The following is a 17892-nucleotide window of genomic DNA, read 5'->3' as shown; positions in this document are numbered from 1 at the left end:
TTATTATTTTAAAATTAAAAAAAATTAAATTATTTATTAAATTTTGTATTGAAATTTAAAAAAATTATAAAAATAAGAAGAGTTGAGATGAAACATTTTACTCTCGAACCAGTTTTTGGGATGATTTTGTTTGGTCTTACAAATAGCGTGAAGTGATTTGAGTCTCCATTGACGATAATGGATCGCTGCTCCAACATAGAATACGCCATTACTTGACATTATATAAACCGTTGCGTCTCTGACATGCCTCCATTTCTCGAAGGTCAAAGGTTTCGTTCACACCTATAATCAAACATTTTAAAGGCAGAGAGAGGACAAGACCTTCGTTTCCTCTCTCTCTCTACAGGCTCTTCTCTTTTGTCTATATGAAACTTCCCTTCCGTCCTGGACGCAGAAGACTTCTCCAATTTCTACAGCTTCCTCCAGAGCTCGTTTTACCAAATGAATGATTCTGATAAGGATATCAGCAACGGCAACACCAAGAAGCGGCAGAGAAGAGATAAAGAAGGTGATGGGGATGGTCACGCCGAGAAGGAGGCCGACAGGAAGAAAGGGTTTAAGGGTATTCTGACTTCCTTCTTGTTGTTGGAAGAACAAGAAAAGCAGGACCATGAAGAGTCCGAGAGGGCCTCGAAGGAAGAGAGGTTGTTCTTCGAGTCAAATAACAAGAATAAAACGGAAGCCATGGTGGAGTACTACTCCAATGTCCAAGATTATTACGTCCAAGCCGACGAACTAGAACAGACAAAGGGAAGCAAGTCCCGGCTCATGGCCGGAACTGTGGCCGCGGCCGCGGCCGCGGCCTCGGCCTCTGATGGGTTCGAAAAGATTGGTAAAATAGATAAGCGTGGAAGCAACAGCGGTGGTGGTGTTGGCGGAGCCGCCGGCCACCATCGGAGGTTATGGGTGAAGGACAGATCGAAAGCGTGGTGGGACGAGTGTAACAGCCCGGATTATCCCGAGGAAGAATTCAAGAAGGCTTTCAGAATGGGGAGGGCCACGTTTGATCTGATATGCGAGGAACTCAATTCTGTTATTGCCAAAGAAGATACTACTCTTCGAAATGCGATTCCCGTTGCCCAAAGGGTCGCCGTTTGTTTATGGAGATTGGCCACCGGTGACCCGCTTCGACTCGTCTCCAAACGCTTCGGCCTTGGCATATCCACTTGCCACAAGTTGGTCCTGGAAGTCTGTTCCGCTATTCGGACCGTGCTAATGCCCAAATACTTACTGTGGCCGGACGAGAACCCGTTGAGGAAGATCAAAGAAGAATTCGAATCCATTTCGGGGATACCCAATGTGGTCGGGTCTCTGTATACGACTCACATACCGATTATTGCGCCCAAGATCAGTGTGGCGGCCTATTTCAACAAGCGGCACACGGAACGGAACCAGAAAACCTCGTATTCGATCACGGTTCAAGGTGTAGTGAACCCCAGAGGGGTATTTACCGATGTGTGCATTGGTTGGCCTGGTTCCATGCCCGATGATCAGGTGCTAGAGAAGTCTGCTCTTTACCAGAGAGCCAATGGTGGACTTTTGAAGGGCGTGTGGATTGTTGGGGGTTCTGGGTACCCTTTACTGGATTGGGTTCTGGTGCCATACACGCATCCCAATCTGACTTGGCCTCAGAATGCATTCAATGAGAAGATTGGGGAGATTCAAAGGGTTGCAAAAGAAGCATTTGGGAGATTGAAAGGCAGGTGGAGTTGCTTGCAGAAGAGAACCGAGGTCAAACTCCAAGACTTGCCTGTGGTACTTGGTGCCTGCTGTGTGTTGCACAATATCTGTGAGCTGAGGAATGAAGAAATGGATCCGGAGCTGAGGTTTGAGCTTGTTGACGATGAGATGGTCCCCGAGGCTCCTTTGAGACCGTTAAGCACCATGAAGGATAGGGATGCCATTGCTCATAATATTTTGCACCATGGAATTGGAGGCACTCGTTTTGTGTAGTGGAAAAGACTGGGATTGTGATTCTTTTACTTAATTGATTCTCTCAATTGTGTGATAGAAGTCATTCATCGTTTTTTAGTTGAAGGGGCTCTGTACAAGATAAGATAGTTGTCCCTCCCTTAAATGGGGATACTTTTATAGTCTTTGTAGGCATAATATTAGCTATACTTTGAAAGATACACAGACATGTTGTAACTTAGGTTCCATACTTTCATTTACCAAATAAGATATGAATAGATTTAAGCAACTTGATATTCTTTTGTAGCATTCTTTAGATGAATAGATTTAAGCAACTTGATATCCTTTTGTAGCATTCTTTATATGAATAGATTCAAGCAACTTGATATCCTTTTGTGGCATTCTTTTGCTTCCAATGGATACTGAATCTAATGTGTTTAGTTCTTTTTGGCCTTTCTTTCCTTGTTTTCATCTGGTTTTTGGCTTGTTCTTCTATAATTCTATTCATGGACTTTTAGTCAGATTGCAGTTGGGTATTAATACCCCATAAAAGAGCTTCTGTCTCCCATGACTAGTGAGATACTAGCAGATGTCTACTTCTCATATTCTCAAGTAAGAAACTTATTTCTTCAAACATGTCTTAAAGTGAATCTGATTCTTTTTTGTCGCTGAGTGAGAACAATTTAATCATTCACAGTGTTCAAGACAAAGTGGTTCTGATTCGAACACACTGATTGTTCACTGTAATTATGAGTTCCAGCACCACCTTGTTTGGTTTGAGTTTCTAAACAATCGTTTTTAACTTATAATGCATGAAATTGAGCATAGGGGGGAAGAGTGGGAGAATTTTAGCATTTGATGTTGAGCATTTCATTGTCTGGACACAATCGTTCACCATCTAAAACTAGTAAATCTCATATGTACAAGTCTGCAGCAGTGGTTGGCGTCCATAGTGGTTTTATTCAAGAGTGATGCTCTTTCTTTCCCGTACGAAAGCAGTGTATTTTTTCTATATAAAAAAAGAAAGGCAAAGTGTGTAGGTTTTTTTTTGAGAATTTTCCAGACAAAAGAGATGTGTTTTTATTAGTGATGTTTTGGACTCAACCACTTGTGCAGAGTTGGTTCAAGTTATACGACAATCAGTTGGGCTGTTGTATCCTGGAGGAGTCAAGTCAAGAAGAGTTCTGCTGCACCAGTTAATCTGAGACTTTGTATACTGCAGAGGGCTTGAATCTCCTTAAAGAGAGTAAAATTTCTGTGCCTCAATCCAAACTGGTTTTGTTTGAATGTTAATTTTATTATAATTTTTATTATATTATTGTATATTTTACTAACAAATACTGTTAATTGAGACGATATAATTAATTCCCACATAAACTCCTTAATTTTTGATATTTTCAGGGCTGCCAACAGGGAAAAGACGATTCATGTTATTGCAATTGAGTTTTGCCCCGTATCAGTTTGTTTATGTAAATTGCTCAGAAAAAAAAAAATGGTTTATATCAAACACGTTAGTTTAGATCCAGGTTTGGCCATAATAAAAGAGACCAGTGACAGCTACCTACTGGATGATGTAAGGAAGTTGTGCATTGCGAATTAGTGTTCTTTAAGATTTCTTTGATTGGTAGAATTCTCAATATATAATTTCTGACCCACAACACTTTTTACCATTCGAATCGATATAAACAAAATATATGGACCCCATTATTATTTAAGAGAAATGCTATTATCTCGTCAGTTATATCGATCATTTTGCCTTATTGATGTCTATGTAGTGCTACGTGATTTATTAAAAAAATACAAACATAAATGAGATAGAGAAAATTTAAGATTTAAGATTTTCTCTTTTTGTATTTTCAGACGCCATTTTACTTTGAATATATTTTTTATTTTTTAATAAATTACGTGGCACTACACAGCAAGTTTATTCTAGAACTTGTTTTTGCATAGTTTTTAGTCTACTTAGATTGAGAATTTCAAGAAGTTGGCTCAAGTGATAAGAACTTTGGTCTTGACGATATGCATATAATTTCTATGAGATATTAGACTTGGAGAATTTTTTCTAAAATTATCTGAAATATACTTAGAAAAAATTCTTTATGGAGAGCCTGTATTGTACTGTGGATTTGAAGGATTAGTCAAACTTTATTTTAGACACGCGGTACCAATGATAATAAGAACAAAAAAGTCAACGCGGTTTGAGAATCTGGCTTTTTTTTTTTTTTTTTTTGTAAATTCTGGTGGCTTCCACGTCTTCTTTGCGAATCAAGTTCAGATTCAAAATGATCACGTCCTTAAATAGTCCAAGTAGTTTGCAATCTGTAGTGATAAACGTTCAACTTTCCTGCTCCACGATAGAGAGACGTTGACCTTGAATAACGTTCATTAATTAGGTGCGGTTTGAATAACGAGATTAGATGAGATATATTATTAATATATTATTTTTTAAAATTTTATTATTTTAAAATTTAAAAAAGTTAAATTTTTTATTATATTTTATATAAAAATTTTAAAAAATTATAATAATAAAATAAGATGAGATGAAATATACTATTCCAATAAAGAATAATTTATCTTGCTTTTTTTCCCGGATCGGAGCCAAACAGGATTGACTACAAACTTCCAAGTCTTCAACTATGTACCAATCGAAAACTTCGTACATGTCCCTCTCATACTATAATCGTTCATATTTTATTTTATAGTTCACCCAATGTTCGCCCACTAGGAGACGTTTAGATTTGAAGATGATTTGAGATGATTTAAAATGAGTTGAGATGAATTGTGAATAATAATGAGATGAGTTACTGAATAGTAATGAATAATAGTGAGATGAGCTAAGATGACTTGCGAATCCAAACGTCTCCTTAAATTATTTCCTACCTAAGACAACACCTAAAATAAGAACATCATTGATTCATTGATTAAAAAAAAAAAAAAACATCATCGTTAGCAGTAGAAAAATTCTATCTATCATAATTTAATATCACTTCATGTGGCATTAAATAATTAGTTTATAAGTAGAATATAATAAATAATTTCTAATAATTAAATATCACATCAAAAAATAATGTGATATTAATAGTAAAAAGAATGGTAAGTAACATTAATTTAACAGTATGATCCCTCTAATTCATGGCATGTAAGTTTCACTTCACTTAAAATGAATGCCATATGTTTTTATCCTTCTAGTTATCAGCCTATTCATTTTAAGAAGAAAAATTGTACTTATCATTTCTTACACCACACACCAACATATGATTTGTTGGTACATGATGTAGGGAATGATAAGTAACCTTTCTCGAGTGGAAATATATACAATATGGTAGTCTGATGTAATATTATAAAGTAATTTTACAAAAATAAACTTATAAACTAATGTGATTTAATATGATACGCTTGATTATAAACTTCTTTTACTGAAAAATAGATCTTATATATCACATCAACTTACGTCTATTTATAACTTCAATAGGATGAGACATAAAATTCTCATCTCATCTCATCTCATCTCATCATTACATATTTTTCAAATCTCTATACAAAATATAATAAATAATTCAACTTTTTCAAATTCCAATACAATAATAATACTAAAATATAATATTTTAAATACTAAAATAAAATATAAAATTCTCATCTCACCCTCCAAACCTATCCTTAGTGAACTGCTATGTACAGTGTACCATGCCATACTATGTTATAAATGGATGGGTCCTCAAGAAACAAGAAACTAATACAGTAGGCGTTTACAACATGGGATTATACAACACCAACTGTTGCACCGACTTTCAGCCTAAGATAATAAATTTGCATGCATGGTCTGGTATCTGAAAAGACTTTGAATATTTGAAGCGAGGGATAAGGTTCTTTCTGTATAGTGGGGCACATTTACAAAGAGTGGTGTGTAACAATTTCCAAACAATGAGTAAAGATTGATTGTAATGGCATACCTGCACTCCTGCTCTGTGTGAGATCCCAATTCGTTCGTACCCAACGCCTGTCCGGTTACTGCTCTTGATAACACAACAGCACAACTGTTTTCTCGGTGTAACACAACAGCCTGTCGGGTTACTGTTCTTGATAACACTACAGCAGAACTGTTCTATTGAGAATACAAACCATCTTATCTCTTCAGTATTATTGAATCATCTCAAAATTTTTTATAATTTATTTCTCAAACATCATTAAAATATAAATATAAATATAAATATTTTTTATTTTTCAATTTTCAATTTTTTCATATAATTATTATCTAATCATTATAATTTTTTTAAAATTCTAAACAAAATACAAAAAACCATACAATATTTTTAAATTTTAAAATAAAAATAATATTAAAAAAATATATTCTAACAATATTTTAATTTTATAATACTTTTATTCAATTTTTTCTCTCATTTTTTAAAACTCAATAAAATATCATAACTCAAACTATTTAATTATTATTTATAAATTATTTCACTATTATTCACGTATTTCTTATCTCATCTCATGCCACATACATTCCTAAGAAAGTGTTTGGAAAATTGATTGCTGGGAACATTTTGGGGAAATGGCACTTCTTATGAACTAACTGTAGGCTGATGAATTTCCTTTTTCATGAGCTAGTCAATAATATTAATCATGCAACCTGTTTAGTCTTTTATTTTTGTGGCTAGTTTAGGCAGTTTTCATGAAAGAATTCTATATGCTACATCATCATCATTTCATTTCTATTTTACTACAATAACGTGTAATTATAAATTAATTACTTAATTATTATTTTAAAAAACAAGAACTGATCAAATAATTGATAGATAATGCCTCATCAATAAGAGTATTTATGTCAACCTCCCCAATTCGTGGCACACTATAATAAAACTGCAACTATAAAACACACTGAATTAATTCCTCAAAAAAGGTGGAATTAATTAAGTTTTTCATATGTAAAATTGTCAAATATTTAGCAGTACTGAGCTTACTTCTTTATTTGACTACAATGTTGTAGCATCAGTACAAATGGTAATGAAAATTCAACCACCAAATATGCATTCACATGACAAATGACAAAAGGTTGCTTGGCTAGAACCGTCTTTATCCAACAGAATTCTGTACCTATTGCTGTAATAGCTCATCTACACAGTTCAGAATGGAAAGGCACATCTTCCATGTAGTGTTCTGTCATCTCGGTCATGTCCTCCTGGTCAGTCTAGGACCCACTTTGTTTCTCATCGTGATCAGATGGTTCAGATGGTGGACGGAATGGAAAATGTGCAAATTGGATCTTCAAGGCAGGGGACTCAGGTTTCTTGTCATCAAACCTGTAACCTAAGGAAATCCCACATTTTACAGCACGATAAGTGAAGCACTCACTGGTGACCTTTTTTCTAATGATTAAACATTTGCAGGGAATGTAAATGGAATGTACTGATTTCTAAGCTAAATGTATTTGTAACTTAATATAAATTTCACAGAAAATTACACTTTGCCCCCTCAATCCACCCAGTCTTTTAAGATCCAAGCATTAAGATTGTATAATATCACCTATTTTTCCTTCATTTAGATAGTCAGATCCTAACTAACGATGGAGTAAGTTTTAAGATGGTGTACTTATCAAAGAAGAAGATGGGGAAACCAGCAAAGTGATAACTTTGGTATGTGGTGGTCATATTGTAACATGAGTGGTGGTTTGATGGGGTAAAGTGCATTTTTTCTAAATTTTAATGTCTGAGCAATTTGACATGTAAGAAAATGGAAGCTGCTGATGAAATCACTGGCTTATATAACAAAGTCATGCTCTGTTTCCTTGTTCCATTATTCACTAAACCTACAAAAGGAAAGCATTATCCCCACAAATAATAATAAATTATGATTCAGAATTTACCTTGAAGAGCTTCCATAGCAATCCGAGCACACCTAGAATCAACGAACTCCACAAAGCACAAAACCCTAGCCTTATCTCCACTCTGCAGTTTACTTATTTGTCAAATGACTGGTTACAGGTGGGGAAAAAAAAATCAAAATAGCATATCACGCAAACATTTTATTTTGAAAACGCGTAGCAGCCATAGCCACATGCCCCTGAAAGGAAAATAATGATAGACTGCTTGGGTATATACAAGGACAGTTGATCCATGAAGAACTTAGTTGAAACCTGACAGTTATGAAATTTGATAATTGTGACAGAGGCCCAGATAGGCCAAATTAGCAAAACTAAAAAACCAATCAGAAAGCTCTAGTTAGATCTTCATTCATTTTCTAAGGTGCAGAAATTTTTCTCAGGAACTTGAGAAATAAATAACATATTCCTTGCTGGAACTATTTGTGGATTTACTTGACTGGAATTAAGGGAAACTTGGTGGTTTCAGAGCGAATGAAATCTCCTTTTTTTCTGGGCAATTGAAATCATATTCTGAACAAACCATCTCCACGAACACTTTATTGGATTCTCTCTTTTGAGTGTATTTCTGCAATTAATTAGGCAGGCACCAGCACATAAACCAAATGATGCAAAGTCGCAAAGTCTAGAACTTCATTTCCTTTTCAAGGAGTAGAACTTCTCACAAAGTAAAAAAATAAGTCACAATGTCTCTCTCCCTCTAACACATGCATACAGGTATTCACAACAGAAGATGATCACAGGAATCAATAAGTAACTCCTAGTTTCATCAATGCACTAACAAGAACAGCAAGTTGACATTGTTTTTCACGCACATGATCAAAAGCTTCCTCCTCTTCAAGACTCGGGAAAAAATTTGAAGGAGAAAAAAAAAGATTTACTTATAGACTTACCCGTCTGGCCTCCCTGTGCACAACTTTAACATCTTTATAGCCAATAAATGGACGGAAAAGATCTTTTTATTATAAGTCAAGGTTAAACATGATAGCAGAAAGTGATAAACTTATAAAATCTTCAGGAACATTCAGTTAAATTTCCGTAACATTTGAAGGCAGGTTCCTATTTTTCTCTGCTAATCAAAAGAAGGCACATTTCTTTCATCTGCAAACAGTTGTGCCGCATGATGAATAAAAATCCATGCCGTTAAAAGATCATAATAAGATAAGGAAAAAATCTCATTTTCGAGCAGTACCTGGATTCCCTTCTGTTGTAATAGTTCAATGTAGCACAAAGCAACACAAGATATCACATAAATAAGCATGCTACAGGCAAACACAACGCAAAAGGGAAAGGATACGGCCCACTTCTCTTCTGGTACAGTCAGTTGGGAGTTTATCAACAAACAGAAAGTTTGGTTCCCTAGCTGAAACTGGGAGACCATCGGCTTTTTTCGAAGAGTTCGGTATTTCATTGCTCATGTCAAGAACATCAGGACTAATTCCTGGCCCAACATCCCGTCTTTGGTTTAGATTCTCAAGAGGAGATGGATAGTGCCTAATGCTAGCCCCTGCTGTTACACCACCAAGACCAGGATCTGGAGAAGATCCAAAACCTGAAATGCCATCAAAGCGATATGCACTTGGTTGCAATGGATTTATCTGCAAGTCACATGTCACATGTCTTAGTTGCATGCACTATAGATACAACATCTATAAACCTTGCTCTGAAGTTCTTACATTATTATGCATGAAACCAGGAGAAGCACCAATCATAACTGTAGAGCCCAATAAAGGATGAGATCCCAATGGCGGTGCTTCAGATGACAAGTAGTCGGGAAAGCTGGGCCTCGGAACACTGGCTATTATAACCACAGCAATCTGTGTTATGATAATTGAATATTTGATATATGAATGGCAAAAGAACATTTATCATGAAAACAACATAAACTTATATGAATCCAACATCAGAAGAGTCTAAATTCCATTTAGTTGGGTGGGACAACGTGTGCTCTCCCTTGAGGGGTGGTGGATTGGGGGTTCGTAATGTGAGGGCCTTCAATAAGGCTCTTCTCGGGAAGTGGCTATGCAGATATAATTATGTGAGGGAAGCCTTATGGAAGATGGTGATTGATACTAAGTATGGGAGTATAAGGTGGGGTTGGTGCTCTAGTGAAGTTAGGGGGGCATACAGGGTGGGGTTATGGAAGCATATTCGGAAAGGTTGGTGGTCTTTCTCTAGCAACACTAGGCTGCATATGGGGGATGGCAATAGAATCAGTTTTTGGCATGACGTTTGGGTTGGAGACATGGCTCTTAAGGATATCTACCCCTCTATTTTCAGAATTGTGAGGGAACAAGATGTTGTGGTGGCCGACTTTAGGGATATTAATAATGGTGCACAGCAATGGAATGTTAGTTTAATTCGGGAGGCCCATGATTGGGAAGTAGGAGTCATGGTGGAGTCCCTTAACTTGCTATACAACATCAGTCCTAGTGTTACAACGAAGGATAAATTGGAGTGGCGGCCTTCCAGGGAAGGCAAATTTTCTGTACAGTCCTTTTATGAGACTCTTACTGCCCAAGGTAGGAATCACTTTCCTTGGAAGAACATTTAGCGGAGTAAAGCACCTACAAAGGCTGCTTTTTTTTTGCTTGGACAGCAGCTTTTGGGAAGATACTGACTTTTGAAACAGTGGTGACTGGTGTTGGCTGGTGTTGTATGTGCAGAAATAGTGGTGAAACAGTGGATCATCTACTTCTACATTATGAGTTTGTAAGGGCAATATGAAATTATTTTTTCAGCGAAGTGGGATTAGCATGGGTTATGCCGAGAATGGTGGTTGAACTACTAGCTAACTGGAGAGGGATCATGGGGGCACCACAGATTGCAGCTATGTGGAAGATGGCTCCCATTTGTATTTTTTGGTGCATCTGGAGAGAAAGAAATGATAGAAATTTCGAGGATCGTGAGCACTCATTGGAAGAGTGTAAGAGTTTTTTATTTGGAAGACTTTATTTATGTGGGCTATTGCTTTAGATTCAAATGGTTTCAGTTTCCATGATTTCCTTGTAACCATTTCTAGTTCCTAAATAGGTGTAATCACATGTATACCTCCTTGTACTTGGGTTATGCCTAACTTTATATCAATAAAATATCTTCTTACTTATAATAATTAAAAAAAAAAAAATACTTCCTTCAAATTTGAACAATAATGCACTTAAAAATGCATGGTTATGCAGTTTTACTTCATTACGGGATATCCATGATAAACAGTGTTGCAGCCGTGGCAGGGTTCGCATCCAAATGTAAAAATGGAACTTATAACTCCTGGAGTATCACTAAATTTGAGAAAATAGAAGAAACTTACCATGCAGTGCTCTTTTCTACACTTGTTTCTGGGTGCATATAAAATAAAAACCTGACTACATAATCGAATTAGTTAGAATTCCTTTTTCTTTCCTTAGTTCGAATTTTCTTTTAAGCCAAACAAAGTGAGAGAGAATTATCCCATCTTTTTCAAGGAGTTTAACGATGGTTGGACATTATGAAATTCCGAATCAGTGAGATTAGGGTTAGGTCGCAGCAGGTTACCTCTGTCTGCAGCGGCACTGTATCTGTAGTAGGGATCCGCCATGACTTCTATGATCGATCAGCTTCAGCTACTCCTTCGCGCTTGGCCTAAAACCCCAGAGATTTTTCACTATGTCCTTCAGTTCCCACTTTAAACGACGTAGTGTGATGGACACGAATCTCTCCGCCACCAATGGTTACCGTTCAGGTTGTGTTACTAATTTAGCGGTACGTTTGGGGGTTGGACTATGAACTAGAATTTTTTCTATAAATTTATCAAATTTATTATTATTTTTTCTTCAAAAAGTGCTTTTAAACTGTTAAAAAGCAATTTTTAAACTTCTAAATTTAAACTCAAAAAGACATAAATAAGTATTTATCGGATAAAACTATTATCGAATTTTACCCTATACTCACTTAGTTATTTTATCATTGAAAAATATTTTAGTCATAAAAAAATTATATAAAAATAAATTTATAAATTGATGTGATTTAATATAGTACATTAGATTATAAAATTATTTTTAATATAAAATAAATCTAATAGATCTATAAAATCACATAAATTTATTAATTTATTTTATATAATATATTTATATCTGTAATAGTTTTCTTTTATCATTTTATCTCAAGCTTTACTTTTTTTTTTTTTTTTTTTTGTGCATGCAGTTCATTATCCTTGAACTTCATGCTACTTCATTTATTTCTGCAATGGGAAAAATAAAAATAAAAATTTATTTCCAAGTTTATATTTCGACGCACTAAAACACATTAGTGGTGTAGAATATCGAGATGCATGACACATCAACAAATAAATAATATTTTCACTTTTTCATGATTGCATCCATCTCTTAGAGCTTTTATCCTAAGTCTATAGTTTAGAATTAGATGAGAAATATAAATATATAAAGTGAGTCATATCGTACTATTCACAGATCATTTAAGATCACCTTAACATCTAAATGTAACCTGTCATTGAATTGGACTCTCTTGTTTATTCATTTTATAGTCTATTTTATGTCCAAATTTTCTTCATATAATTTTGAAACAAATGAGTGAGGATCTGAGATCTGTCAAACTGTTTTATTTTAATTAAACAAGACCAAAATGTTCCAAGCTTTTTATGCTGATGTTGTCCTTGTAGAACATATCTAAAAAATACACCAACCTTGCTAACTGCTGTTTTCGAGACCAAATTGAAGTTTAATTATGGTACAAAACGCAAGTTAAATTGATTTGTCAATATAGTATGTTCACATCTGGATTGTGCTTGGATGTCATTTATTTAAGCACTTAATGATTATTAGACAGAACAACTAGATCTTTCTTGACAAACATTTTGAAAAGTAAGAATGTCATTATGATCATGTTTGTTAATACATGAATGCCAAGAATATGGTCAGGTCACCCTCTCATCTCACATGATGATTCTTGGTGGTGGTGAGCTTGGAATGATCATTCATGGCTTGGTTAATGATAATTGACTATAAATAAATAAGATAATGATTTATATGGTTCAACAATAAGGCCTATGTCCACGGCTTATGAAGTTCTTTCTGAATAATTGTTGAGGGCCTTCTGCCCCTTTCTTCCTCCAAAGTCATCCCAACTCTTACAAAGCCCCACTTCTATTGCCTCTCCTCCTTCTTCAAGTCCTTTTCTCATACTTTATGTCATGTCTTTCGACTTGATGTCTCATATTTCCTTTATGTCTGATCAAGTCTTGTCATTGTCATACCCTCTCTTTCTCCATTTCTCCCTTTCATCTTATCTTAGTGGGCTTTAATCTTCCATGAGTCTTTGGTAGGCTTAATATATGAACTCATTTTAGCCCCAACAACTCATTTTAGCCCCAATAGGAACTTTGATTCTAATGGTTGACTTGTCTTGCTAGGATGTTTTCAAGAATCTCAAACTTGCTCTCGCTCTCACTTGTCGTTTTTATCTTTTCCTCTCCATTCTTTGATTTTGTGATTTGCCATTTCCTACTGCTTACGTTCTCACCACATTCCCTCTGGCTTCTTTGAGTCATATGCATTGGGCCAACCTTGCATCTTCTGTGAGGATGGTAATCTTAGAGCTCCTGAGAATGCGACTCGAAGGGCGGGCCTTTAACGGTGCTAAACTTTTGAGGAGTCTTCGAGGGAGGGATGACCTCCAGAAGACTCACTCTTGATAACGCCAAATACCTTAATTCTTGGTGTCCATGATTTACGCTAGGTGTAAAGGGCTTCACTGGTTCTTGTAGGTAATGGGAATGAGGTGCTCATGGCCGACTTGAGACCCTAGAGGGACGTACCCTTGGTCTTCCTAAATCCTTGGGGGACACAAGGACTAGACATTGGCAACTGGCTTGGGACACTAAAGGGACTTACCTCCTGATTTTCATAAGTCTTTACTGGTCATTTTTTGAGTAAGAGCTCCAAGTAGTTACAAGTTGTCTCGAGATAAACTTGGGGACTCGAGCTACTAAATTCCCGATCATCTCGAGGCAAACTTGAGGGAGGGTTAGGCAATTCCACGGGCCGTCCTGAGGCAAACTCGAGGGAGGACTGGACTGGCTGCAAGTCGCTTCAAGGCAAACTTAATGGAAGACTAGAGCTGCTAGGGCAGTATTCGGCCCAAGGCAAACTCGAGGGAGGGGGGGGGGGGGAGGTTTAGGCTATTGAGGCTGCAATCGTTTCGAGATAAACTCGAGGGAGGATTTAGTAAGGTTGTGGATCATCCCAAGACAAACTCGAGAGAGGGCCGAGTTGGGCCGCAAGTTGCTTTGAGGCAAAACCAAGAGAGAACTTAGGCTGCTGAAGCCACGATCGTCCAACTCGAAAGAGGATAGAGCAAACCCGAATTCCAGTCGGAAACCCAATCCCTTTTCATGTCAATGTAATACTTCACGTTTCGGTGGATAGAAAGTTGATGCTTTTTCAGCCAGGAATAGTTTGTTCAACGAGTCTTCCCCATTGGATTGGCTAGGTTGGGCAGTCAAGTAGGTCAAATGAATTGCTGGCCCTTTTTTCTAACTTGTGTGGGGGACAATATTTAATGAGTTTTGTACCAACAACAGAAATATAGAAGAACATCATTTCTATGAGAAATGAAACTGGTGCATGCTACAATCGTTATTGATGGCTCAATGGGCATTAGGAATTTAGGATCTAGAAGCACTTAGGTTTTGACCACAAGGGCATGACAATGAGTGCAACAATGACATGGAACCAACCCAACAGTATGGTTTGGGCCCAATCATGGCCAAAATAATGCCCATTGGACTAGTCTAAAGGTGGTGCACTCGCATTGCTATGTCCACTTTACAGAGAAAATAAGGTTTCATGCTTCCTTTGGATGGACATGACCACGAACAACACCGTGACTATTAAGTTAATTTTGACAAATTAGCCTTTTGTCATTTCTTCTATTTTCAAATCACTTTTGTCGTGCACCAATTTAATGATGTTCATCGTAGGGGTTGTTCAAGTGGCAATTTGTTTGGTTTTATTATTATTATTATCGGCAAGTAAGTATTGATAGATAAAATTAACGGATACAAGACATAAGTTCAGTGGGATGAGAGTCTCTTACAGTCTTCTCAAAACCAACACGTATTATAACACAAAAGTAAAAAAACAAATAGGATAATTTTTACAATGTTTCAAATCCTTTTAAATGCAAATAATTTTTATAAGTCATATTTCATTGCTGTAAAAAACCGATGTTTTATACAATCGGTGTGATGTCTTGAACTTCCTCATCGTATTTTTATAGATATATTTGTCATTATTTTTTTGTTATATCTAAATGTAATTTTGAATTGATTGGAATGGTAGTAGACAATTGGGTACTTTGCGGAATATATGTCTGGCCGCCTAAGTTGGCAGTGGTTTACTTACTTCTAAAGCTTAAACTGATGAAAATACGTAGATTTTATTATTTATATTTATGTTTTAATACTCTCACTCACGCATGGAACAAACTTCCTCTTAGCAATTATAGTTTCAGGATTCGAACTTAAGACTTTATTATAATATAATTATGTAAAATCACTACTTATCTCAAAAGTTTAAACCGATGAAATTAAATAGGTAGATTTTATTATTTATCTAATTTATGTCTAAACATTCACTAGTGGTAGTTGAAACTTATGAAATTTTAATTGATGCCAAGTTAGGAAGAAATTCAATAGACTTGTAAAAGACGTTATTCACTATTACTTGTGTCTAAGCCTAGACAAACTGGGTATTGAGATATATTATGTCGGAAGAAACGAGCTATTGAAATATGTTGTCTCGAGATATATGGCTCTTGAGGTGTTAAAATTATAATATGCATGCCCTCTTTGTATTCTCATTGCTCTAGGTGTGAAATCTAGCATACGAGGATGTTTCAAGGCCTCGAAGATCCTCTTCTTGATTGGAATCATAATTTGGATGAGAAGGATGGTTAGTTGCAATGTTTGTCTGCCTTCATTGATAAATAAATGTTTTCCCAATCGTTTGCATGCATAAATGAATGGAAAATATTATGAATAAATGTTTTCGATTTTTTCTTTTCTTTTTTGGATAGCCTCACCACACAAAGGAGGCGCATCCAGCCAACCCGTTGCAAGAGAGGGGGCGGGGCGGGGCGAAACCACCTCCCCTTGTGATGCGGCCTTTTCTCACTCTATGTGGCTTCATTAGGGCTTGTAAGCTTGTCATCGGCGGGGGAGAGGACATTTCCTTCCTCTCAATTTTTAATTAGATGAAATTTAGATAGTGAGTTGAGATAAAAATTGAAAATTGAATAAAATATTATTAAAATATTATTTTTTAATATTTTTATTATTTTGAGATTTGAAAAAATTGAATTATTTATTATATTTTGTGTATAGATTTAGAAAAATTATAATAATTAAATAAGATGAAATGAGTTGAAATCAACTCTGAATCTAAACAGACCTTTAGAATAATGTTAAATACAATTTTAGAATATGCAAGTTCCGCGTATTCTATTTGAAAAAAATTAGAGTTTACTATTAAAAAAAATTATTTTTTTATGTTGGTCTCAAATTTATCCATTCTTTTAAAAGGGAGAGTGTGGAGCTTGTATACTTTAAAACTATAAATATAATTTATCTTTTAATTATTATATTTCTAACTTATTTAATTTTTTGAGAGGATATCATTATATTTTTTTTTTCAAGTTCTACGCAGAGTGTTTTAAAGTGATGATTGTGGGTGTGAAAAGTAGGATTTCATTGGCTAAAAAAAAAAAAAAAAAGAAGGTAGGAATCATCGAACCTATGAAGCTTGTTTTATGTATAATTCGACCATTTTAAGAAATCTTGATTTGGGAAGTACTCTCAATATATCCGATGGATTGAACGATTCCACTTTTCTTATATTTATCTACAACACTCAACAAATGATTGAAGAGAAGTTAAAAAAAAAATAAGTATGTAGTGAATAACATAAGAGTCTTCAAATCTATCCAATTTCATTTCTTTATTGAGTCATTTTCAACGCATCATCATCCTTATTTTAATGGATGGCATGAATTATTTATCGTTTATTTTTAGGATGTATAAAATAGCATTACGAAATTAGGACTGTTGAATATTAATTTAGTTAAATTTTTAACTCTCAAAATCATAATATATATTGCCTTCTTTCTTTTTTAGGTACTGTTACAGAAATCGATAATTCTATCGAAGAATTCAATCAATAAGTGCATTTGCACTTATTTTATTTATTTTTTATTTTTTAATCATTTTTTATATGTCTTTAAACATTAAAAAAAAATAAAGTCAATCAATCACTTTTATAGATTCAATTATCATTTTCTTTCTTTTTTATCCTTTTCTTTTTGGCATCATTATACTTCACCTTTTTCTTTTTATTTGTATTGACAAGAGCATGTAGAAATATGGGAAAGATCAAACATTGTTATAGAAATGGTATTGAATTCCAACGTTTGACTCTATTCTATATTCCATCTTCGAGTTAAAATTATAAACTTCCTTTTTCAGTAGGTGAAATCATGTATTGATGGGTCTCGCAGGAAATAGGAGATGTTAGAGTTTAGGATTTAGTTTATGAGCGGTGCTACTTTGCTGCTCATATCTGTCCACTGTAAGTTATTGTTAGAATAAAATCAACTTTTTATTTTTTTTCAAATTTTTTATTTCTATTTTTTATTATTTTAAAATATTTTTTAAAAAATATATAAAAAATATCAATACATTAATAGTCATTTTCTTAATTATTAAGAAAAGAAAAATATTAAAACGTATTAGGTGTCAAAGTAGCACTATTCTTAATTTATATCCAAGAAATAGATTCAATTTTCTAAACAAAATATATCTAACAAGAGCCGTGCTATATACAGTCCTCTTTAGAGGACTGTATTGCAGACCCAGTATATGAAAGGACTAAATTGTCCCCATTTTTAATCTTGAATTGACTACATTACCCCCTCTTTCTTCTCCCCACCCCCTTTTCTCGCAATTCCACCATACATTCAGTTGCTCCATCCCTCCCACCTCTGCAACCAGTACCATCACCTCTGTTCCTTTCTCAAAGTATCCTTGTATTCAGGTACGGTTTCTAGGATGGGAA

General features: G+C 35.1%; 2 protein-coding genes across 6 annotated transcripts; one reads left to right on the top strand and one right to left on the bottom strand.

Moving 5' to 3' along the window:
- The first annotated feature begins 240 nt into the window (after positions 1-240).
- Positions 241-2200, top strand: LOC109008883 (protein ALP1-like). The gene has a single exon (XM_018989148.2). The coding sequence runs from the start codon at positions 442-444 to the stop codon at positions 1951-1953; it is 1512 nt and encodes a 503-aa protein (XP_018844693.1). The 5' UTR covers positions 241-441; the 3' UTR covers positions 1954-2200.
- Positions 2201-6735: 4535 nt separating this feature from the next.
- Positions 6736-11519, bottom strand: LOC109008884 (RNA-binding protein 1-like). 5 transcript variants are annotated; one of them, XM_018989150.2, is made up of 7 exons: positions 11321-11519; positions 11097-11147; positions 9466-9583; positions 9087-9387; positions 8683-8744; positions 7775-7856; positions 6736-7218 (listed from the first exon to the last, which is right to left on the bottom strand). In XM_018989150.2, the coding sequence occupies exons 2-7, from the start codon at positions 11132-11134 to the stop codon at positions 7100-7102; spliced, it is 720 nt and encodes a 239-aa protein (XP_018844695.1). In that variant the 5' UTR covers positions 11135-11147; positions 11321-11519; the 3' UTR covers positions 6736-7099. The 5 variants fall into 5 exon arrangements, with proteins under 5 accessions (XP_018844695.1, XP_018844696.1, XP_018844694.1 ...); XM_018989151.2 differs by lacking the exon at positions 11097-11147 and having other exon boundaries at positions 6737-7218; positions 9466-9606; XM_018989149.2 differs by lacking the exon at positions 11097-11147 and having other exon boundaries at positions 6737-7218; positions 9466-9587.
- Positions 11520-17892: the final 6373 nt, after the last annotated feature.

This window comes from Juglans regia, chromosome 15 (assembly GCF_001411555.2).
Source record: "Juglans regia cultivar Chandler chromosome 15, Walnut 2.0, whole genome shotgun sequence".
Lineage (NCBI taxonomy): Eukaryota > Viridiplantae > Streptophyta > Magnoliopsida > Fagales > Juglandaceae > Juglans > Juglans regia.
This window is presented reverse-complemented; position numbering and strand designations above follow the sequence as displayed.